Raw genomic sequence first — 24,021 nt, forward strand, 5'->3', positions numbered from 1 at the left:
AACTTATCCATTCAATATAAAAATATATATTTATAATTTTATATAATCACACCACCCAAACAAATATTATCAACCAATTACATTCCCGAGTTTGGCCAATATGGATGTTGTGATTCTTCTTTTGTTATTTAGAAATTAGTATTAACTATATTAAGTATGTACTGGTATAAGGGGCACCAACCAAAAGATTATTATTAATAAAACATTATTACTTGCATTTTTATTTAATGTTTTCTGCTTATTCAAACCATGAAAGTGTAACTTGTTGAATGCATTATGCATGTTTCCAATCTCTAACAAGCAGTAAAATCTGTCCATCGTACTGTTAGGGCGATAGCACTTACAGGCTTTGATATTAATGACAAAAAATTGTTGAGGGCAAGAATTGCATAAGTGCATAACAGATTATGAGAGTTTGACCTGACACGTTTCAACATTTTTTGTAGCCTCACATCTCTGCGACCTGGTTTAAGTTAGCAATGGATCAGTGAACGGTGGACTCTGCGTGGATTCAGATGCAAAAGGGTACGTAGCTAAATGCTATTCATATACAGCAGTGCACTCAGTTATATGTGGTCCTAAACCTTAAAATAAATTGAAAAACTACACCATTTTTATTAAATGTTATTGATTATTGATGAAAGAAGTAGAGTTACCCACTTACTACTCACTATTCAGTTTCAAGTAGTAACTAGTTGTTATAGAGCTCTGATTATGACTCAACCATGATCCATACATACACACACACACATATATATATATATATATATATATATATATATATATATATATATATATATATATATATATATATATATATATATATAATTGTCCATGGCTATTAAATTCTACCTCAATTCTGTTGAAAATCTGGCCAACATACAAATGTATAGTTGACAGTTCTTAGAAAATGGGTCAGAAATTATACTCTTCTATTATTCAATACTTTAATATAATAAGACCACTTATGTCAAATCTGTACATATTAAATCAATTTATTTAGGTAGAACATCAATTGTTTTTATAGCAAGCAAGATAGGTTTTTATTTTTAATTTAAATGATAAAAAACATATGGTGACTATAAGGATGACTAATGCTTGGAAAAAGCTGTGTTCCTTAATGAAAGCATAAAATGTAAATGAGGTTTGGTGGATGACAAAAACATGAGCTGGTTTGGTTAGGTAGCTGTACTGAATGGAAGATTGATACAAGACAGACAGCAACCAGACATGTGCTGACAACACCAGTTGGGCTTGTTCTATGGAAAAGGGCAGAGCCTGAAGAAGAAGCCCATGAAACTCTTTAGGATTTAATTTTACTTAGCAAAGGGCCTAACCAACCATATCAACTGATGCAAGTGACATATAAGCTTGTTCCAATTTTATCGGTGTTCTGGAGTTTGAGTTTAAATATGAAGTTGTATTAAATACCCGAGAAACAGTTCTGTTATCCACAATAGTGAATAAAATTATCTCTTGTAAAGATACATGTGGTTTGTAAGAAAAAAAGCCAGAACCCAAATTGTGAATCCTAGAGCTTTGTATTGCACATAAACTTGTTCTAGTTTTACTAGTGTTCCCAAGTTTAAATTTAAATATACTGTTGTATTAAATACTTATAAAAATAATTCCGTTGTTCATAATAATCTTATTCTTATTCTGCTCGAATAAGATTATTTCTTATAAGATACATGTGGTTTGTTAAAACAAAAATCCTAATCCAAATTGTGGACCCTAAAACTTTATGATGCAGCTCTGATCATGATCTCTCTTTTCATCTTGTGATGGAGATTCCATTGGATCTTAGAAAGTGTTCACTTACCCATCTATGAATTGTAATTATAAGGATTAAAGGCCCCAGGGGATAGAGAGAGAAAGAGAGAACAAGAAAACAAAGGGAGAGACAAAGGTTGGCAGGTTGACAATGGCATTTGTACTTGGTGTTGTGGTTCGAATAAACAGAGAAATGAGAACTAGAAGGGTACCTCAAATTTGTGGACTTTCCAACTTTGTAAAGCGACACAAGGGTATAAGAGTATTCCCAGTTTCCACTTTTCAGTAATAAGGTCACTGGTCTCCAATATATCACAATATATGTTATGTTTGATGGTATCTAGTGCAAAACTTCAAATTCATCCACTGTGATATTCCAAATTTTAAATTTGTTTTGGTACTTTATTAGACCCATGCTGACAATTTGTCCATCTCAATTTTCTGGCTCTCACAGAATGTAGTAGATAGATAGTTAGCCAGATACAATAATGCAACTTCATTCTATGATTTTATTCATTTGTTTTCCCGTGCGACAATGAAGGTTCTTTCTGGCAAACAAGATAATTCGTAGAAGGGAAAGAAAGTGGCTCAGCAAGAAAACCGGGGGCAAGTGACATTACTCGTACCAAACATATGGAACATCTTTTTAGCCTTTTATTCGTTTCCTAACAAAATTGTAGAGAATTTGTTCCATTCTTGAAAACTGTTTGGGTTTTGGTCCCCCTCTCAATATTCAAAATAGTAGTTTTAATATTTAATAAATTAATTTAATTTGTATGTATCAACAATGTAAAAAGTTTATTGTTAATCAATAAAAAAAAAGTCCCACTATTTAGTGCGAAAAAAACCACATGAATACGACTTTTGTTGGTTAATTGGAAGTTAAAAAAGGAAAAAATAGATTAGTGTGTTTGATGCAAAAACACAGCAAATGTTTCCTATATCTTTCGTCTATTATTTTTCGTACTAAAAAGTATGACCCAAAAAAAATATAGCAGTAAATATGACTTTTAAGATATTTATATAAAAATTAATAAAATTATTATACATTATAACATTTAATTAATAGAACACTGCCATATATATACTTTAAATATCATCATGTATTGTACGTTTGAAGTTATGAAAACAATTTTTTATGACCTGTTTTATTATTATCAAATATTATTGAAAATATTTTTTTTAACTATCTATCTATTTTCTCTTCTATCTCATTTTCTTTCTATTTTTTTCACCATATCACTTATTTTATATAGAGAAGAAAGATCAAATTGCATCGATATAGTTTTAATAATTATTAATCTATTTTTATAACTTATATAGAATGTTATTTTTATTGATCTGGTCATTGAATTATATTTACATATTATTAAGATGGTTCGTATTAAATTTTGTCAAAATTGAATAACAACAATAAAATAATCAAATAATTTATATCTAGTATATTTAAAGTGTTTATATTATGATAATTTTAATCTATATAAATGAGATAATACATAATTTTAGATTAATATAAAATTTTGTATGTTCAATCTATGTGAAAGAAACTTTTAATCGAAGATAAATTTTAAGAAAATATTATTTAATTAAAAATTATAAAATAATATTAATATAATTTCATCTCTTCTTTTTTATATATATATATATATATATATATATATATATATATATATATAAACTTTTCTCTTTATCTCTTTTCTTTTCAATCTAATCCTTGATGAGATTGACAAATCTAATATTATGTGTAGTTGAAAGGATGAAAATATAAAAAAAATATTTAAATTTAAAAAGAGTGTAAGAGGTATAAAATTTACATAAAACTCATGTTATTTGTTTTTTATTTCTCTCCCCTTTCCCCTCAACCAACGTAAGTGTCCTTATTCAAATTTACATTTAAATTTTTATTCAAAGAAAAATCCGACTAACAGCTTCACAACTGCGTTTGTCGTATGAAAAGAATCTGAATTGATGTCGTACTACTTGCACAAGTTATGTCATAACTGACATCATCAACCCACTCTCTGGTTTAGCTGTATATTTTTTTTAGCTAATAATTAAAACACTAGAATAATTAGTACTATTTTTGTTCTAAAATAAAATTTGTCATTATGAAAGGAAAACTAATAAATAAATAGATGAAAGAAAATAATAATTTTATAAAATTAATTTTATTATTAATATTACGTTGAAAAATTAAAATGACAAATATTAGAGGTATTAATAAAAAATTAACATAACATTTATTTTGGAAATTTTTTTCATTCGAATGCAACATTTATTTTAAAATAGATGAAGTATTAATTTTTATAAATGAAAAAGTTAATAGTCATTTTATTTAGTTAATAAAATGCGAGAACAGTTAGTAATTATATTACTAAGTTAACTTTTCTTGTGTTTTTTTTTAAGTCCACTTTTCTTGTATGTTGGATCATAATCCAAAACAACTTTCTCTTCTCATAACAAAAATAAAAAATAAAACAACAACAACAACTTTATGTTCTAAAATAATTAAAACACTAGAATAATTAGTACTATTTTTGTTCTAAAATAAAATTTGTCATTATGAAAGGAAAACTAATAAATAAATAAATAAAAGTGAGTAATAATTTTATAAAACTAATAAATAGATGAAAGAAAATAATAATTTTATAAAATTAATCTTATTATTAATATTAAGTTGAAAAATTAAAGTGACAAATATTAGAGGTATTAATAAAAAAATTAACATAACATTTATTTTGAATTTTTTTTTCATTCGAATGCAACATTTATTTTAAAATAGATGAAGTATTAATTATTATAAATGAAAAAGTTAATAGTCATTTTATTTAGTTAATAAAATGCGAGAACAGTTAGTAATTATATTACTAAGTTAACTTTTCTTGTGTTTTTTTTAAGTCCACTTTTCTTGTATGTTGGATCATAATCCAAAACAACTTTCTCTTCTCATAACGAAAATAAAAATAAAACAACAACAACAACTTTTTCCCCCCAACAAGATAAAAAAAAATACCTCCTAAAACAAGATCAACATGTTAAAGACTAAAGAATGTCAGCCTCAGAGTGATTGAAGCAAGTCATAGCCCACGTGGCACGTGACCCATTGATTTTTTTATGCTGACCCAGTGATATTTAATATTTTTAATTGAAGACTTAAAAACAGTGGTAAAGGCCCATTCATGAATTCTCATGCATTACTTGGATCATATCAAATTAATACAAAAAATATCAACAAGAGTTTATTTAATATAAAGAAGTTAGCTTTTTATAAAGTAATTAATTGTAGTTTAACTTTTTTCTATTAAAGAAACATTTATATTTAGCATTTAATTGCGTCTTGAATAAGATTACAATTTTATTAGAATATACTTGTAAAAAAAAAATTCAAAAACATAGAAAAATTAAATTTTACTATTAAGTATGACACATGAAAACTAAACAAACATATCATACACCTTAAAGAAAGAGTGTATCGTACAAGTCACCTTGTTTTTCTTCAATTAGATAACAACGGTACCGTTTAGGTGCTTCCTACTTTTATGCTCAATGATTGGCTCATAAGTCATAACTTATAACTACTCATATAATTAAATAAAGAAATTAATTTTTGCTATTTTAAAAATGTAAAAGCTTCGTTTCACTTTTTGATACAGAAACTTCGTTTCACTTAAGTAAACTATTAGCTTGTAAATAAAAATAAAAAGCATTCAAACAGTTTTACTTTTTTTAAATGAATCTATCTTATTAAATTCGAATTAAATCAGAATCTAATATGACAATATTGAAAGTTTAAGACAAGAGAATGACGAAAATAAACAAAGGAAAGTCAGGTTTTTCATTTTTTACAAGCTTCAAGAAAGAGTAGACAAAAACCCACTTTTTAACACAACCAGATAAAAGCACAGGAAGCCATTCTTGCACACATAATGTTGGATATTTTTTTTAATCGGCAGATAAACAAGTATATTAATATAAGAGTATATTAGAGGTATCATAGAGATAAACAACCAGTTTCTGCTACAAGAAGTTATAATATCAAGCTATTGAATAAAATAGCACTAAACTTGAGAACCTAACAAAAAAGAAAGTTACATATCAAGCCAACATCATCACTAACCACGAAATGGATGAGGAGTAGTAACCTGTTCATAGTCTTTCCTAATTTCTCCGCGTTCATTTTATCAAATGGATGCTCAAGCACATCACCGTCTCAAGGCAGTGATTTAATCTTATAAGGAAAACAAACTCAACACCAACATGGCAACATAAAGTCTTTAATATCCTAACTTCTTCGCATTGCACAATGTTTTCAAGTTTCAACCTTAATGCTCACTTTCCCCTTCATTCAAACTGCCTGTGAATCTTAGATAGGTCATAGTCATCAATTTGCAATTGACAATGTAGATAATCAGTGGCTAGATAATCGTGGCAAGTCTTGCTAGCTATTTCAATGAGGATTTTTTTATGTTCCTGGAAAAGGAAAAATATTTACATATCAACAATTATTGAAGTATAAAGTTGAGCATCGATCAAACCTAATAACGTGCAAGATGTTACCATATGATGGCTGAAACTAACGATCTTTTCATAATGTAGATAAGGGTATTAGGGTAACTAACTTTTGGGCACCATATTAAACGATTCTTTCATTTCTTTTGATGTTTTTCTTAGGTTTGTGAACAAGTTGAAGTTAGATGATGTGACACAATAATTATATCCTGAACGCGGAGTTTTATCAACAAGGGCTTTTCTCCAATGTCGGGTTCAGATTGTCGTTTCTTTCTTTGCTACTTTCATGATGTGAACCATTAATATGTGCTACAGGGAGGGACCAACTCACTCTAGCTCTTCCTTGCAGAGTTGTAGCCAAACAGAGTTGAAAATGAGCAGAATAAACAATAAAGAGAGGTGAAGCCTACACTCTTATATTATACTTTAATTAAAAACTTAATTTCATTTTAATTTATTTTCATTCCATTTCATTTCACTCTCCTAATAACTTTGTAAGTTTCAAGTTTTCGACCTCCTTTTTTAGCTTAGGTGATTATATATATAATATAAAGGTTGGCCTGTCTAAGTTTGCTTCTACAAGAGTAATATATTAAATTATATTATATGTACTGATTAATTTATTTACTAATATAATAAAAAAGTAAATTTAATTCTTAGATTTTATAATAGTAAATTAATTTAGTCATTAAAATTAACATCATTATGTTAAGACTTATACTACTCAAATCTTACATCAAATGAATAAATTCTTATTTTAGTAATGGAGATTGTCCGTATTTATTAGATAAGTCTCTTTTATAGAATCTTCACGGAATAATTTATGGGAGTTACATAATTTATTGTTTATATAGTTCCCATTATGATAAATTATTTTTAAAAGCTTTATCTAACTTAAGAAATCATATCTTTTAATGGATCTCCCAAGATACATCTATAACTTTATTTATTCAAACAATTATCCCATATATGCAATTACCGTATCAACTAGCTCAATCAAGGAGTTTAGTTGGATTGGTTAAAGATAATAGGTGAATTATTATAAAGTCCTGATAGTGTCTTTATTTTTTACCGGCTCCAATTGTGAAATCCAATTCAATGTTGTTGATTATTAAACCAAGTTTAAGTAAACCTTTAGTTTGATATGCCTTTATAAATTTTCACATATGCCTTTATAAATTTTCACTTTACTCTTTGACTTATAAAACATTATTTATTTTTAACTTGTTTTTTTTAATCGAATAACATTCATTTTAGTTCCTTACATGAGTAAAAAAACATATATATATATATATATATATATATATATATATATATATAATAATTAAAATGAATGACATTTTATAAAATTAAGGATTAAAATATAAAAAATGTGAACTCTAAAAGCAGCATTAGAGTACGTATACTTATAATATGATCAAGTGAGTATACTCATATTTGACTCCTCTAAAATGAACAAAGAAAAAATAGCATAAGTTATCAATCAAAAGGAATCAATGGTTGATATTTCAACACTTTATAATTTGTTATGCATGCATATGTAATATATTAATCGTTAATTTTCTTATTAATGACTGATATTAATTACTTATTCAAAGTGAATAACTTTAAGAGAATCAAATTTGGTTTAATCTTAAGACAAATGAGAATTAAGGATATGTTTGAGTTGGCGTTTAATTTTGTTCAATGTCAATCCTTTATTAGAAGTTCATTCACATTCAACATACATTGGAACGTGAAATTCAACTAAAACAAACATACACTAAGAAGTAACCAGGTAAAGTAAGACAAACATGAAACACCAAATTCCACCGATGACATGATTTTTTTGGCTGAAGATTCATTCTTAGCTGCTTCTCATTTGTCTGGACCATAGAGCAACAGAATATTGTTCCTTAGTTTTGGAGCACTAAAACTAAAACTTAAGAATCTCTCAAATCCACATTTCCTTTTGGATTTTTTTTTTTGCAAATCCAAACGGAAGCTTCAATTATGGGCTCAAATTCGGTGAATTTACCTTAAAGCCCTTGATGGCGAAGGGCCCACATAAAAAAAAAGGCAGACACGAAAATGACCCAACATTTTGCATAACGTCACGGACCAAATGTGTAGGGTCAACACATCTAGTGGTTATAAACTTCCTTAGGAAGGATCAATTGGACATTGGGGAGAAAAGGGTGGAGTAGGGAAAACGGGGCATTCATGAATCAGTTCAAAATGGACCCAATGCATCATCAATTCAATGTTATTAGCGTCTTTTAGATGAGAGCATAAAGGAAAAAAGTTGTGGAAAGAAAGTCACACTGTTTTGAAGCTGCTAACAGCATGTCGGGTCTCCCAAGATGCTTATTGCCTTCAATCATTTTCAAGGATCACTCAACCTACTCAGCCACATCCCCTATCTATCTATCTATCTATCTATCTATCTTTTCATCCTAAGGCCAAAATGTATCTTTCAATTAATACCCTTTGTATCTTTGCCCTTGGAGAATCTTCCCATAATTAATACTATGATAGACACTTGATATGAAAAGTATTAGGTGAAAATGCTTCTCAAAGATGAATTTTAGACATTTTTTCTTTTTCAGCTCAAGGAATTTCAATGATGAACCTTTTAAAAATCTATTATTCAGTAAAAAAAAAATTATCTTTATGGACGTACAATCTAGTTTTCTCAACAAACTAGTACAAATAAAATGGAGTATATATGTGGCTTCATATTTATCACGGTTTGGTAATAGAGCATAATAAAGCTTAGGTTGTTGCTTCCTGCACCTCCAAGTTGCTTCCTACACCCAGATCAGAATGTTTTAATCTTCTGGATTGGTCATTCTAGAAGCCAGAAAATGGAGGGTATTCCAGAATGTAATTTTACATTCGGCATTGACCATTCAGGAAGCCAAAAAGGAGATGCAGGAAGCAACAGCCGAAAATTACTATACTACTATCTTTCTGTAATGAGTATGATGCTCATGTAACCCAGCCTAACTCACATACGTTTTGGGCTCAGACGTAGTAAGTTTGGCAATTGCTTTGTGCGCCACGTAAATTGTCGGTACACTCAACACAAGATGAGCAATTCCAATATTACCCTTCCATAAAGCTGATACGAATTATAAATTCGTAAGAAAGATATGAATTCGTAACTCATCTACGGATTTGTAATCCATAAGTATGAATTACAATTTTTTTTTTTTAAATATTTTACAAGTTAATGACCCATGCAAGATTTAAACTTGTGACTTGCAGGTTATTAATACAACACTCTAATCAACTAAACTAATAGACAAATTATGTTATTAAATAATTAATGTTGCCATATATGACACTAAAATTTGTAATGTATATTTAATGCACATGTAAATTTACATAATAAATTTTGAGACAGTTAATTTTGATCTAATAATTAATTTTTTTACATATATAAATTTTTATGGTTTCATAAAAATTTATATATATAAACAAATTAATTATTAGATCAAAATTAATTGTCAAAAAATTTATTATGTAAATTTATATGTGCATTAAATATACATTACAAATTTTAGTGTTATATATAGTGATATTAATGATTTTATAACATAATTAACTTATTAGCTCAGTTGGTTAGAGTGTTGTGCTAATAAAATTTATGAATTACTTAAACTTATAGATTACGAATTCATTAACAGGTTACGAATTCATATATCTCTTATGGATTACAAATCCGTAATGGACTTACAGATTCGTAATTCATATCATCTTTACGGAAGGGCAAAATTGGAATTGCCCATCTTGTGCTGGGTGTACCAGCAATTTCCTGGTGCACATAGCAATTGCCAGCAAGTTTATGTGATGTCCAAAAATACCAGCGTTGGGCTCATGTTGACTTAAAATTATACTGTTTTCAGCACTGAACATGATGAAAAATATCTTTATCACATTTATCATTATATTAAAAATTATACTGTTTAATTTCATTATAACATGTTGTGATTGAGTCGCTCACACAACCAACACAATATTGAGTGCAAAAAACATTAAAAGGTCATGCGAGCATATATCTCAAGGACACAAATTTCTTTAGAAACAACCTGGTCATAAGTTGAAATTCAATATGAATCTCCTCACACTAATTCTAGACCTCCTTGTAATTAAAATAACTAAGATGCATTTTCCACAGAAATGGAAGAAAAATTAGTCTTTCACGCAAAAAATAAAAACGAGCACGGTGGACTTGAAAGCCTCGTAATAGTATTACAATTACAATAGTTCATGCTAAATTTACACAAGGTGTTGCTACTTTATAACAAGTTGTAGCATTCTTATGACACCCAAATAATATGCAATCTTCAAATCACCCGTTGCCATTGCCAAATATAATCTTTCAATTCTATGATAATTAGTTACCATAAAAATTCAGTTGGCAAGCTATTTCTAGGGATCATGCTTAACCGGAGTCAAACAATGGTATACCTGAGTTGGCAATATTCATTCAAATTAGTGACAGATTTTTGTTTCCTCCTAGAGGCTACAGCTGTGATTTTTTAGTTCTAAATGTTATGCTATAGAACTCAATCACACCCTCAAAAAAAGAGAAAATGAAAAAGACGCACCACCTTACACCATAAGTAGTGGGTATTGAAAGTTTTGTCCACTTCATTCATCTTCAGAATCTAAATAGTAGACAAGCATCAATACAAGCCTGCAAATGCAAAGTTGGTAGAGAAGTTGACCTTCAGGTTCCTTGAGGAAATGATAAATAACAAGAAAAGTTGAGGGTGTGTTTGAGAGTAAAGTTTTGGAGGAGCATAGAAGAGTGGATACATTTTTTAAAAATAAAAGAAATAAATAGTAATAGATTAACATAAATTTAATGTGTTAATCACTTGTTTATTTTATAAACATTATATGTTTTTTAATAAAATAAAATATTTGTCCTTCTCCTTCCCCTCCAAGACCCAACTCCAAATATATAGATAACTGTAGAGTATTTCACATGTGAGCAAAACATCCATCTTATTTTCTGGTGATAAGATAAAAGGAAAGAACACTGATCAAATTTGAAAAAGCAAGTGAAGGCTAGGTGCTTTCCTTTGCAATCCATACAGTCTGGAATGGTTATAATAGAGAGATATATTACTGTTCACCTTCACCAATCTAACACCCCTCACTTAACCTTCCTAAAAGGATTCTTTGCTCACAAACAAATTAATATGGCAGCAAAGATCTTTGAGTTCCAGTCAGCTAATGGTATATGAAGCACATACTTGGATATAGTAAAAACTCCTACTTTTTGTGTTTAGTTAATCCTAAAATTTAGGTCCAGAAGTGTAATGCACTAGCAAACAAAGTGAAAATATTGGCAGTTTAACACACTTGTAGTATAGCCAAAAATATGCTGTCAACATTCAACACCATATAATACAGATTTGTCATATTTCTAGAATCCTAAGAAAGAAAATTCAATGTTCTCATATGATAACCTAAATAAATGCATGTGTTTAAAGACCCAAACAGGAGTTCCCAATTGTGTTAGATGCAATCCATTGCAGCCTCCAAGGTGTCATTGCAGTCAGTGTCTTGACTAGCTACAATCATAAGACACTACTATTGGAATGAATTGGAAGGAATATCAGGAACCTGTTCAACTATCCATCCTCATAAAAAATCAACCAAAAGTAGCAACTCTGCCTTGTGATGACAAGCATGGAAGTTATTTTGTTTAAGGAGGTTGACACAAGGTACAAAATTTGTGAATTCACATAAGGCCATAATATAGGCTTAATTAACCTTCAAGGAAAATTTAGTACACCTTATTTGCCCCAGTAATGTATCTATGTAGAAGGTTTTAATGGCCACTAGACACATGGCTAATTACATGTGTCTTGACTAAAGTATGAATCTGATAATTACTGGTTTGGTGATCAGATAATGAATGAATGAAAAGATACGAGTACAGTGATGAAATCTTCCTTAGCATTGGATGAGTGACAAACCCAGGTTGTGAAGAGAAATAATGAATACAAGTAGTTGCTGTAAGGATTTTGAAAGCTGAGAACTTTACCTCCAAAACCCGACCACAACTAAAAAAAGTACCTCCAATCTTCTGTCATTATCTAAACCTATCCACTCATCAATAACAGAATACCTGAAATCTTCTCTCATTAACAATAACTAACTCTATCCCCCTCAGCTAACAGTAACAAAAACCAGCCCATTGGGCCTGCCTAACACAATCCTAATGCTTCGCATTAATTAGAAAAATAAATAGACATAAAATTAAGCAGCAAGAATGTAAAATCCAAAACACAGGAGATAAGCATATGTTATTTTAAGGGCATCAAAAAACTAACCTGAAGATAGATATAAAGATGATTGTTAAGTAATAAGCAATTTTGGCTATCCGAAATTTCTTCTCAGCATTAAGTAACCTAAACACTTCAGTAACATCAATGAGATGCTTCCGTTTCATGTACCTGAATCATTGAAATGGAACAATAATGAATTGAAAAGAGAACATACAAAGCTAAGCCTTATATGGGAGTACAGAACAAAGTATGTGCATAATGGTTCATTTAATTAACTCTATTTCTTGTCAATGTAATTTACTTTTGATATTTATGTGGACCAGATATATATTCACAGTAATTGTAAATTCACAATATAAGTCAGAAAATTTCAAACATAAAACTTGTTACCATGAGTTCATTTTATTGGCACAACCAAATAGCAGGATACAACAAATAAAAACTTCAAGAACACAAACTAGTAATGCCTGTTAATTGAACAATAACCCTCAATATAAACAGAAAGTTTACAGAATTCCAGCTAATTTCTCTGCATGAATAATCCTAAAGTTAAAAAAAGTAGAAAAAAGAAAAATATAACCCGAGTCAATGCAGTTTCAATCATAAATTTATAATACCCAGATGGCAACAAAGAGTGGATAAACCAATAAGTTAAAGCTGCTGGCCAGGGCAATCAAAAACCACTATTCATGTATCATTCCACTCTCAATTACGAGGCTGAAATAAAATTGATAGTGAACAGCATGAATAGCTGCTACGTTTTAAAAATTTTGCAATGTCTTCAATATCAATTGTATAACAATATTGGAAAATGAAGTTGAGTTGACCCATATTCTCAAATGAAAAATTGTTGCAGATAACTTTCTATAAACCATGACCTATGAAAGATAATCAAATGAAGAGTACTTCTTTAGTGACACAGAATTTCTTTGAATCAATTACTTATTATTTAAGTGAATGCATCTAAGCTCCAAGCCTCCAACTGTTATTATCCTTTCCTTAGTTCTTCACTCCCTTTATGCCCTAAAATAAAGTAGATCCAGGCTTGTAATTTATCCAAGGAAGAAAAGAAAAAGACAAAAGCCTAATCCAAAATACTAGTCCAATAGGTGGGAGAGCCTCAGGGCAACAATCACATCAAGCTTAGACTACCCCCAAAAAAAAAAATCAACTTTAGCAACTTTATAAGGCAGGGGAAGCAGAATTTGCAAAAGGGAAAAAAATCATGTAATGCATTTCATAAAATTTGAGGGGTACATGCACATTGGTGACTTTTTTGTTGTAAAATTTGTACTTACAGCATCACATGATAGCATGTAACAGGAACCGTAATCAAAAACATGATCCAATGACCAGTTAAAAGGCAGAAAGCGCACAACAATCCCTGCCCAATAAACTCAGGAACGATAAAGTAGTTAATCCGAGATGCAGCATCATAGGGGTTGATAAAGTCAGCTTCCAAGTCAGACAACATCAAAACCTTCGATCCAATAAAAAAAGCAAAAATTTTTAGATTCATCGAAGCTAAAAATAGTCAACATGAACGTGAATCATCTCTTACTATTCAATCACATTGAAACAAAATAACGAGCTTTGGCGAAGAAAAAATGCTTGAAATGGCAAGAGAAAGAAACGCCAAATACCTGGTAGAACGTTGAGGCTAAAAAAGCAAAGTTGAGAGGCAAACAAAGCACAAACCAAAAGAACAAATCCAAACCCATTGTTGATTTGCAAAGAAGAAGAGATAGATAGGTAGAGTATATTGATTGGAGGAAGGTGGTATAACCTCAACAAACTGAAACAGTTGACAATGTTTGAGTTGTTGCCTTGTTGGAACACTGCACACGGACAAGGTGGTGAAGCCTCGACACGACAGCTGTACAATCCCTGTTTGGTTTAGGAATTAGAATATTTTCAACAATAATTTTAAATCTTCCAACAACTTTTTCCAATTAATTAATTAATCCTATGATTTTTATTTTAAGAATAAACATATGTTTTTTTACTATTTTTAAATAATTAAAGCAGTTAGTATATGTGTGAAAATATAGAATTATCAGGAAAATTTTGTGAAACATTAGGGGCTGTTTTATTTTAAGTTTAACTATATTAATTACTACCAATTCATGAGGCTGAAAAGGTAGGCTGATCCACACATTATTCCAAAATATTATGAACAACAATGGTCGGTGAGGCATTTAAATTAAATAATCGTCAATAACCATTCCACATAGATTCTGGAAACAAACTAATCAATATTTATTTCTGAACATAAGTTAAACAAAACCAAAACCAAAACCTCGGATCAGCCATCACACGATAATTTTCATTTTACCCTTCATCTCTTAAATCTATCGGAGTAAACCTTGAGCTATCGTGATTAGCGAAATTCCCTACAATTGTAAGAGAACAATTTTAAATAATTAAAAAATTACCAATGAACAATTGTTTGGCATTTCATTTTACACAAGGCGAATCCAATTCCATTCTCTGTTAATTTTTATTGAGGTATGTACTTTTAAGTTTTTCAGTCATTAACTAAAAATATTTTTTCCAAATTTAGGTACAATGTAGACCCGATGTCTTGGCTGTGGTGCATCTGCTGGTTGCATTTTTTATTTACTTGTTGATATGTAATGTAAGCTCTTAACCCTCACCCCACATGCTAAGGCTCAGAAATTGAGACTATGTAATGTAAGCTCTGAACCCGTGGGAGTACTAGTATATATGAGTCATGTATTAAATCATGTATTAAATCTACATAGAGGAATAAAATTTGCACTGAATAAAAATAAAAGTTGTTTAATGGTAAGGGAACTGGAAACTAATCTATGTTGAATGGATGAGTTAAAATATTGTAATTATTGAATGGTTAATGGCTTTTTTTTTTCAATCTATTATAATATTAACTTATTAAAAAAGTGTTTCTTTCTATTGCTGTTAACAACCTTTTTTTTCTTCCATTGTTCCATATTCTTTTCCCCCAGACATTCGTGAATCAGCCGGGGTGGAATTACTTCAACTTAACCAAAGATTTTAAATTCAAGTTTTGGATAAATAATTCAATTAAATACTTAAAAAAATTATTATTTATAATGATTTTATCCAATTTAAACTGAATTATCTAATGACAATAAACAAACTAATATAGAAAAACATTTTTCACAAACATTCGGGGCTAATTTATATATACAAACAAAAAATACTGCCTCCTTCTTTAATTATAAAACATAATTGACTGATTTATATTTATTAAAAAATTTAATTAGCTTAGTTATAAACATTAAATTTATAATACTTTTAGCTTACAAAAGAACAGTAAGGATGAATTCAATGTATTATTATTAATTAAATAATGGACTTTAGGATCAGTTTCATTTAAAAAATAACTTATTATATCAATTTCTTGAAAGAATATTTATAAAAAAAAAACAATTTATATTCAAACATGTGCTCAGTAGTAGCAGCCTGAGCACGCAGATTTTGGTTTTAGCTTAATTAAAATTAAACTCATTTGGAGGACGTAAAGTAAATTCAGAAAATTAAACTCATTTTGAATCCCGTAAATGGATTTGCTGGATCTAGACAGGTAGCATAAGGCCATTTTGGTGGCAACTGCAAAGTGAAAGGAGAGACTCACAGGCGTGGTGTCCTTGTTAAATGATTTTCTGACACCTTATAAAACTATAAACTGATAACTGATGAGTGATTTTTCTGACACCAGAAAAAACCAAAAAATATGACAAATTACCAACAGACTACACTCTATGCATTCACAGCAGGAAGTCATTACTATAACGATACAATACAAAATATTTATAATAATTTAAAGGTTTCAGTCTAAACAACCTCCATATTATTAGCTATTGTTTATAAGAAAGTAATTTCGTTTAATATCATTTTTATTTTTAATTATTATAATATTTTATTTTATTTTTCAACAACAGGTATATCTTTTAAAATAAATTATACTTAATTACATATATAGGTAATTTTCAAGTTCAGACCTAAAGTATCTTTTTTACATCGGTAATTAGAATGTAAATAAGAGATAAACTACTGATATTACCCAAATACAATTTGAGAATTTTTCTAGAATAAGTTTGGTGTAAAATGGAATGAAAGTAATGAAAATTAAGAAAAAAAATATTTGAATTACAGTAAAATAGTGTAATATATACTAATAAAGACGAGGGATTCAGATCATATTTTTAAAAAAATTCTCTACAATGCAATCAAATCAAGATTTAAGGGAAATTCAAGCACAGTAGCACACACTTAATTTTCATATCAAAATATAATGTTATTCACCCATGATGACAGACCAAATGTTCATGTTTTTTTTTTTTGGATGATCTGAATGTGAAATGGGAATCCAAGTTGACTGAAGCCAGTGGAAGACATAAAAGACCGAACACGAATTTTCCAATTTGAAAAGTATTTAATTACTCAGTTAAGAAGTAGTACTGTATTTGTTTATAGTGAGCGTTACAGTAGAAGCAGAGGGAAGCAAGGACGGTCAGAGAAATTCAAACAACAGAACACAGCCACATGACCTCGAGAAGTAAACCAATTTCAAAAACAACACCATTCTCCTTCTCCTTCTGTACTTGCCATTACCAACTTGCCTAAAAACAACAACTAATGCTTCAACTTCACTAACGTTGTATCATGTCAACAATGCCAATGCACCATCTTCTCATTTCCTTCCTTATCTTCTCTCTCACTCCTACTCCGACAACCTCCCTCAACTCCGACGGCCTCTCCCTGCTTGCCCTGAAAGCCGCCGTGGACTCCGACCCCACCGGAGTTCTTTCCTCCTGGTCGGAAACCGACGGCACCCCATGCCACTGGCCGGGAGTCTCCTGCTCCGGCGACAAAGTAAGCCAAGTTTCCCTCCCAAACAAGACCCTGAGCGGTTACATCCCCTCCGAGCTGGGCTTCTTAACCTCCCTCAAAAGACTAAGCCTTCCCCACAACAACTTCTCAAACGCGATTCCCCCTTCTCTCTTCAACGCCACGTCACTCATCGTTCTCGACCTCTCTCATAACTCTCTCTCCGGTTCCCTCCCTACAGAGCTTCGCTCCCTCAAGTTCCTCCGCCACGTGGACTTATCCGATAACTCCCTCAACGGTTCCCTCCCCGAAACCCTCTCCGATCTCACCTCCCTCGCCGGAACCCTCAATCTTTCCTTCAACCACTTCTCCGGCGGGATTCCGGCGTCCCTCGGTAACCTTCCGGTGTCCGTCAGCCTTGACCTCCGCAACAACAACCTCACTGGGAAAATCCCACAGAAAGGGTCCCTTTTGAACCAGGGTCCCACCGCGTTTTCTGGTAACCCTGGATTGTGCGGGTTCCCGTTGCAGAGCGCTTGCCCTGAAGCGCAAAAGCCTGGAATTTTCGCGAACCCTGAAGATGGGTTCCCTCAGAACCCTAATGCGCTTCACCCTGATGGGAATGATCAGAGAGTGAAGCAGCACGGTGGCGGGTCTGTTGCTGTTCTTGTTATCTCCGGGCTCTCCGTAGCGGTTGGGGCGGTTTCGCTTTCTTTGTGGGTTTTCCGGCGACGGTGGGGCGGCGAGGAAGGGAAATTGGGAGGGCCAAAGTTAGAAAATGAAGTGGATGGGGGAGAGGGGCAAGAGGGTAAATTTGTTGTTGTGGATGAAGGGTTTGAGTTGGAGTTGGAGGATTTGCTGAGGGCGTCTGCGTATGTTATTGGGAAGAGCAGGAGTGGGATTGTGTACAAGGTTGTCGGTGTCGGAAAAGGGTCCTCCTCCGCGGCAGGGGCGGCGAATGTGGTGGCTGTTCGAAGACTCAGCGAGGGTGATGCCACGTGGCGGTTCAAGGAATTTGAGTCCGAGGTTGAGGCCATTGCCAGGGTTCGTCACCCCAATGTTGTACCTTTGAGAGCTTATTACTTTGCGCATGATGAGAAGCTGCTTATCACTGATTTCATTCGCAATGGAAGCTTGCACACTGCCTTACATGGTATCAATTCTTTGTCTTTCTTTGTTCAATTAAATTGAATTAAATTTCCTTGCTTTATTCATTTGGGGTAGTTTACTAGTTTAATATTTCAATTAATTGTCACATGGGGCTTCTTGTTGCTCTTTAGATGGGACGAATTTGCTGTCTAGTGTAGTGGCACAAGGCCAATGCGGATGGTTTTTTGGTTTCGGGAAAGTGAAAACATGCAGCTTCTTATGTCTGTGCGACTTTGAATTGATGATGGGCACCATGATCGATTCAAATTCTAACTTTTACTTTTCAAGTGTCAATTATGTGATCTTGTGATCATTAGAGCATCGTGATAATTATACTGGGACATAGTATGCAGGAGTTGGTGGATGAAACATTTACCTGTTGCTACTTTCACTTTTTCTATCCTTTAAGTGGTGTTCCGTATTTGCACTACTTATTTTGGGGGCCATGGCCATTGTGTCCTTTTGTGTATCGTGCCTCTGCTCGACAACCAAAGTCCCTTTTTTGTGTCTTTTGTTTGTGATCACAAGAACTATAGCTTTATGCTGGTGAATGAATATTGGGTATCTGAAGTTATGAGCGATGCTGGCAACACACTTATGCATGACCCATTATTTAAGATGGGTCCTACTCCCTTTATTGAATCAAACATAAAAGAGTATGGTAGATTAGTACTGTGTCTTGCTAATTGCTTTAACCAGTGATAAAGGAGTAAATTGGAAAAAAGTATGGTACAATGTGTCCTGCTAATTGCCTACCATTTCTCTTAAAGATGACTTGTATTAACTTACAGTTGTTTTAGGATTTCTTGTGGCTGTTCAATCTAATTCAATCAAAATATCTTGCGTGATCCTTGTTTTGTTGCGATAGTGATAGCTGCAAAACTGACCCCATTTGGGTGATTGAAAATCCCATGGTCCCAATGCAATCATTGTCATACCTCAGTGATTTGCCACGGTAGGTTAAGTGCAGCTGATGAACGTTGTCTTTTAGTGATTCTGGCTGCATATCCACTGGATTTCTTTTTGCTTTGCTTTTAGTGTGGTGGTCCTCAAAGTATAAAGATTTATGTTCTGCTCTGATGTGTTGAGCATTCTAACAATGAAGTCACAATCTATCAAATTTGATGTTGAAACGAATGGTTATATTGTAACTCTATTACATATGTAGTGCTGTTGGGGCAAGTTCATTGGCATTGTTTGCTCTATCACATGTGAAACCTTGCACGATTATGGATGTACTGCTTCTCATTTTTTGCCTTCATACTGAATTTATCTAAAACTCTGCTATGCGTGGTTCTGACTTGACTTTCAGTTTCCACTTTGCTAGGACCGTTTTCAAGCATTTCTGCTCAATATTTGGTGTTTTATGGTTGCAGGTGGGCCTTCCAATTCATTGCCACCAATATCATGGGCAGCAAGGTTAAAAATAGCTCAAGAAGCAGCAAGGGGCTTGATGTATATACACGAGTTCAGTGGTCGAAAATATATCCATGGCAACATAAAGTCAACAAAAATATTGCTGGATGATGAGCTCCATCCATACGTGTCAGGTTTTGGACTTGCTCGGCTCGGTTTGGGCCCAACAAAGTCTACTACAATGGCACCAAAACGAAACAGCTTGAACCAGTCTTCTATAACAACTGCAATAAGTTCAAAGGTTGCAGCTTCCTCTAACCACTACTTGGCACCTGAGGTTCGCTTTACCGGTGGCAAGTTCACACAGAAATGTGATGTATATTCTTTTGGTATAGTGCTGTTAGAACTTTTGACAGGTAGGATGCCAGATTTTGGACCAGAAAATGATGATAAGGTACTAGAGAGTTTTGTAAGGAAAGCATTCAAGGAGGAGCAGCCATTGTCTGATATCATAGACCCAGCACTTATCCCTGAAGTTTATGCTAAGAAGCAAGTCATTGCTGCATTCCATATCGCTTTGAACTGCACTGAACTCGATCCAGAGTTGCGACCTAGAATGAAAACTGTGTCAGAAAGCCTTGATCACATCAAAATTTAGTGAAAAACAAGAGAAAGCCATGTAAAGTTTTGGCTCTTGTGCTTGACTCTTTTCTTTTTCCTATTTCGATGTCTTAGTGTAGTGGGGGTGATTTTGTAACTTAAGGGCTAGTAGATGTATCACTTTCTTCCATTTCTCAATGGAAATTGTTTCCTTTCATCTTCATCTGAAATCAAGGAACGGCCAAAATTGATAGGTGTGGTAAATATTTTCATTCTTTTTACATCCTGTTTACTTCAAAATGCAAAATCCTACAGCTCCTAGCATTGAAAACCATGCACAAGTTAACTTTGGTAATTTTAGTGCTTTGAAGTTCAAATCACACGCAGATAATAGAATTGAAAGTGTAGCGCCGTATCTTTTTACAAATCTTTCTGATTTTTATAAAGGAAATAAAGGAAGTATTAAATGAGAAAGTAAATAATCTAATGTTTTGAAAGTATAAAATGCATTTATTACTATCATACAAAGAAGTAGAAGAATTAGCATGAGAATGCAGTAGGAAGTGAGGACTCTTTGGATAATTTGGGATCAATCTTGCAAATTAGTGTATGTTTTGGTTTTACAGGGAAACATATTACTATAATTGATTTTTTATGGGAAACTTTGTTTTAATGAACATAGTCAACATATAAATCCTTGTTTGACTATATTCAATAAAATTAGTTTCTATTTTGAATTGAGATGTTTTAATTAAGTTTTACACCAAATTTGCTTTCAATGTAACATCTATACTTAAATCATTTTATTTCAAAATGAAATTTTGTTAACTCGTTGGTAAGTGTACATAAGTAGTAGAGTACTCAAAAGTTTGAGTGTCGAATTCAGAGATTTTATTTGTATTTAGATTGATGCAAACTCAATTTAGAAGCAAGAGATAAAGAAATAAAATAATAGATAAAGAAAGATAATAGATAAGATAAAGATTTAAAAGAAAAGATAAAAGATTTAAAGATAAAAATAGAAGATAGAAAAGATAAAAAATTTAAATTAAAAGATGACAAAGATAAAAAAAGATAAGACAAGAAAAGTAAAAGATAAGAAAAATAAAAGATTAAGATGAAATAAAAAAAAATTCAGAATGTGATAATGTTGTGATCTAGTATGTCTTATTTGACTAAGATGTATTATTTTAGATTTTTCTTTATCAATTTGTTAAAAAAAATTCTACGCACATCTATTACAATACTTGTCACTAATGTCTGAGGATGACAAACCTATCTTATCTATCTATCTCCCAAATTTCTTTGCAAAGACTCAATAGATAAAATGCATGAAATTCTAATTCTAAATGTTTACTTTGATGCATGAATTTATTAAGATACCCCTTCCTTTTAGTTCTATTAGAAATTATCCCCTGTCAAACAACTAATCCCTAAAAGAAAACGCATAGTCTCTCATAACCTTAAGGGGTCTTACACTTGAAAAGAAATTTAAAAATTGATGGGAAAGAAGAGATGAAAAAAGGAAAGAAAGATTTTCCTACTAGAGATATTCAAGACTTATGATGTATTCATTAGAGAGCTATGAGTCTCCTGGTGGTGTAGTATGGTGTCTTTTCTCCTTGACTTAATTCCCTTTTTATAGCGATGGGAGTGAACTTGGATTTGACTCCTTTTTTGCTGGAGTGGACTTTGGTCTGATTCCAAAAAATCTTCCTTATTTATATTTTTCATATTTTCTAGATTTTTTTGCTTTTATTCCCTCCTTTTCATATCTGCAAACCATAAATGAAAAAATATTAATTTCTAATATTTAAGTAAAAAATATCTGTTAAATAAATATTTTTAATATATTTTTATTATAAAAAATAACTCATATTTAACCGTTATCAAATTGTTTTCGACAGATTTCAAAATAAATTTTAACTAAAGCGAATTTTGCAAATGGTGATACAAATTCTCGCTACGTCATGTGTTGTTCAATGGCTAAAACCTAATAACTAGGCCTCAAAAAGCATGTATTGAGAACTTTTTAGTGGTAGATGAACTTCAATATGAATGTGAAGCACTGAATCATGGTTAGAAATTCGTTAGAGATAGCGATTCTAGTAAAATTAGAACAATGACGCATTTTTCATGCTACCCAACTTAAGAAACACACAAAGATAATCAAATCAATAAAGGTATAAATAAACCTAATAAGGTTTGAGATAATCTCTCTCAAACTTTACCCTCTATTTATATTCTATATATATTGACTTGAGGGCTGAAATTCTTTTAGGTTTATCATTAGGTTCAGCTCATACGAACTTGTGGAGATTCTATTTATGAGAACTGGTACCAAACAGAAAATTTTAGAATTATTCTTTAGTCAATGAGATAAAATATCAGCTAGCGACCCCTTTCATTTACGTCCTTGTTTGATTAGGATTTGGATAATTAATTCTCAGACTTTATAATAAAAAAATACATGTTTGCATGTAAATTTACGGATGAGATTAGTTCAAACACATTTTGATTAAATTAAACAGATCAAAATTAATTTAACTACTTTACAACAAAGGGTCTTTTCTAGATTAGTTGGTATTGCATGCAAAACACTGTCAGTGTATAGTACTGAATAAAAAGTAAGAATGCAGGCAAAAGCAAAGAACGAAAGTTGATTAATGACCTCTTCGTTGAAGACATGATGAGGTTGAGGATGCACCCCACCAAACTGACCACACTAACAATGGGATAAAAGGCAAGACTTGTAATTGTATGGTGGCATGGCTTGTCACTTCAAACTACAAAGTTAACCGGTCACTTCAGCTCTTAGTTTATTCTAGTTCTAGGATATATGCTCTCAAGTTTTATATAGTGGGATACATCATACATGCATAATGATTTTTTCTTTCTTTCTTTTTTTTTACCTGTTCTGCAAAATGAAGTTGAAATACGACAATTTTTTTACCTGAAAACTTTTTTGCATCATTTGGGCATACACTAATGCGCTTTTCCTTTGTTTTTTTTACATATAAAATATTGAAGTCTAGTTATATTTTCAATTGTACACGATTCTATTTTTTTAAAATGCAAAAACAAAGAGAATAGAAGCATTATTGTTTTAAAATAATTAATCATGTACAGAAAAATAAATAAATAATCATTACGTATAACATTTTATTGTAATTTATAAACTGTAACTCTGGAGATGTTAAATCAAACTTAAAGTACAATTAATTAGCATGAGCTGGTCCGAGTGAGACGCAGTTAAATCAATCTATTAAACATGCGATTTTAGTTTAACTTCAGAATTATTTTTACGACAATGTTTTTTCTATCCGAGTTTAACTTTAGAATTTGTGTACGAAAAACTCCTTTCAAAGAGAATTTTACTTTTGACACCAGACCATCACCTAAAAGTTAATATCTGAGAAACAAATCTCAGGCAAAATCAAGAAAAAGGTATAAATTAGCCCAACTGGGTTGAACAGTAAACCCATTAAAGAGATATATACCATGCCCA

The 24,021-nt window shown here is 31.5% G+C and overlaps 2 protein-coding genes across 4 annotated transcripts; one reads left to right on the forward strand and one right to left on the reverse strand.

Moving 5' to 3' along the window:
- Positions 1-10,449: 10,449 nt before the first annotated feature.
- LOC114399252 (protein cornichon homolog 1-like) lies at positions 10,450-14,456 on the reverse strand. 3 transcript variants are annotated; one of them, XM_028361402.1, is made up of 5 exons: positions 14,216-14,443; positions 13,871-14,052; positions 12,618-12,740; positions 10,881-10,966; positions 10,450-10,737 (listed from the first exon to the last, which is right to left on the reverse strand). In XM_028361402.1, exons 1-4 carry the CDS (start codon positions 14,291-14,293, stop codon positions 10,921-10,923), a joined length of 429 nt encoding a protein of 142 aa, XP_028217203.1. In that variant the 5' UTR covers positions 14,294-14,443; the 3' UTR covers positions 10,450-10,737; positions 10,881-10,920. The 3 variants fall into 3 exon arrangements, with proteins under 3 accessions (XP_028217203.1, XP_028217202.1, XP_028217201.1); XM_028361401.1 differs by having other exon boundaries at positions 10,878-10,966; XM_028361400.1 differs by having other exon boundaries at positions 10,450-10,966; positions 14,216-14,456.
- Positions 14,457-17,007: 2,551 nt separating this feature from the next.
- Positions 17,008-20,794, forward strand: LOC114397940 (receptor protein kinase-like protein ZAR1). The gene is made up of 2 exons (XM_028360017.1): positions 17,008-18,561; positions 19,934-20,794. Exons 1-2 carry the CDS (start codon positions 17,244-17,246, stop codon positions 20,569-20,571), a joined length of 1,956 nt encoding a protein of 651 aa, XP_028215818.1. The 5' UTR covers positions 17,008-17,243; the 3' UTR covers positions 20,572-20,794.
- Positions 20,795-24,021: the final 3,227 nt, after the last annotated feature.

This window comes from Glycine soja, chromosome 19 (genome assembly GCF_004193775.1).
Source record: "Glycine soja cultivar W05 chromosome 19, ASM419377v2, whole genome shotgun sequence".
NCBI lineage: Eukaryota > Viridiplantae > Streptophyta > Magnoliopsida > Fabales > Fabaceae > Glycine > Glycine soja.

What these genes read in the sequence shown, in the direction of transcription:
- LOC114399252 (XM_028361400.1), bottom strand. Translation starts at nt 14,293, where the DNA reads ATGGGTTTGGATTTGTTCTTTTGGTTTGTGCTTTGTTTGCCTCTCAAC. An exon ending in ACATGCTATCATGTGATGCT is followed by an intron (nt 12,741 to 13,870) that starts GTAAGTACAAAT and finishes TCAATGATTCAG; the next exon opens with GTACATGAAACGGAAGCATC. An exon ending in ATCTTTATATCTATCTTCAG is followed by an intron (nt 10,967 to 12,617) that starts GTTAGTTTTTTG and finishes TTGCATTTGCAG; the next exon opens with GCTTGTATTGATGCTTGTCT.
- LOC114397940 (XM_028360017.1), top strand. Translation starts at nt 17,244, where the DNA reads ATGTCAACAATGCCAATGCACCATCTTCTCATTTCCTTCCTTATCTTC. An exon ending in CTTGCACACTGCCTTACATG is followed by an intron (nt 18,562 to 19,933) that starts GTATCAATTCTT and finishes TTATGGTTGCAG; the next exon opens with GTGGGCCTTCCAATTCATTG.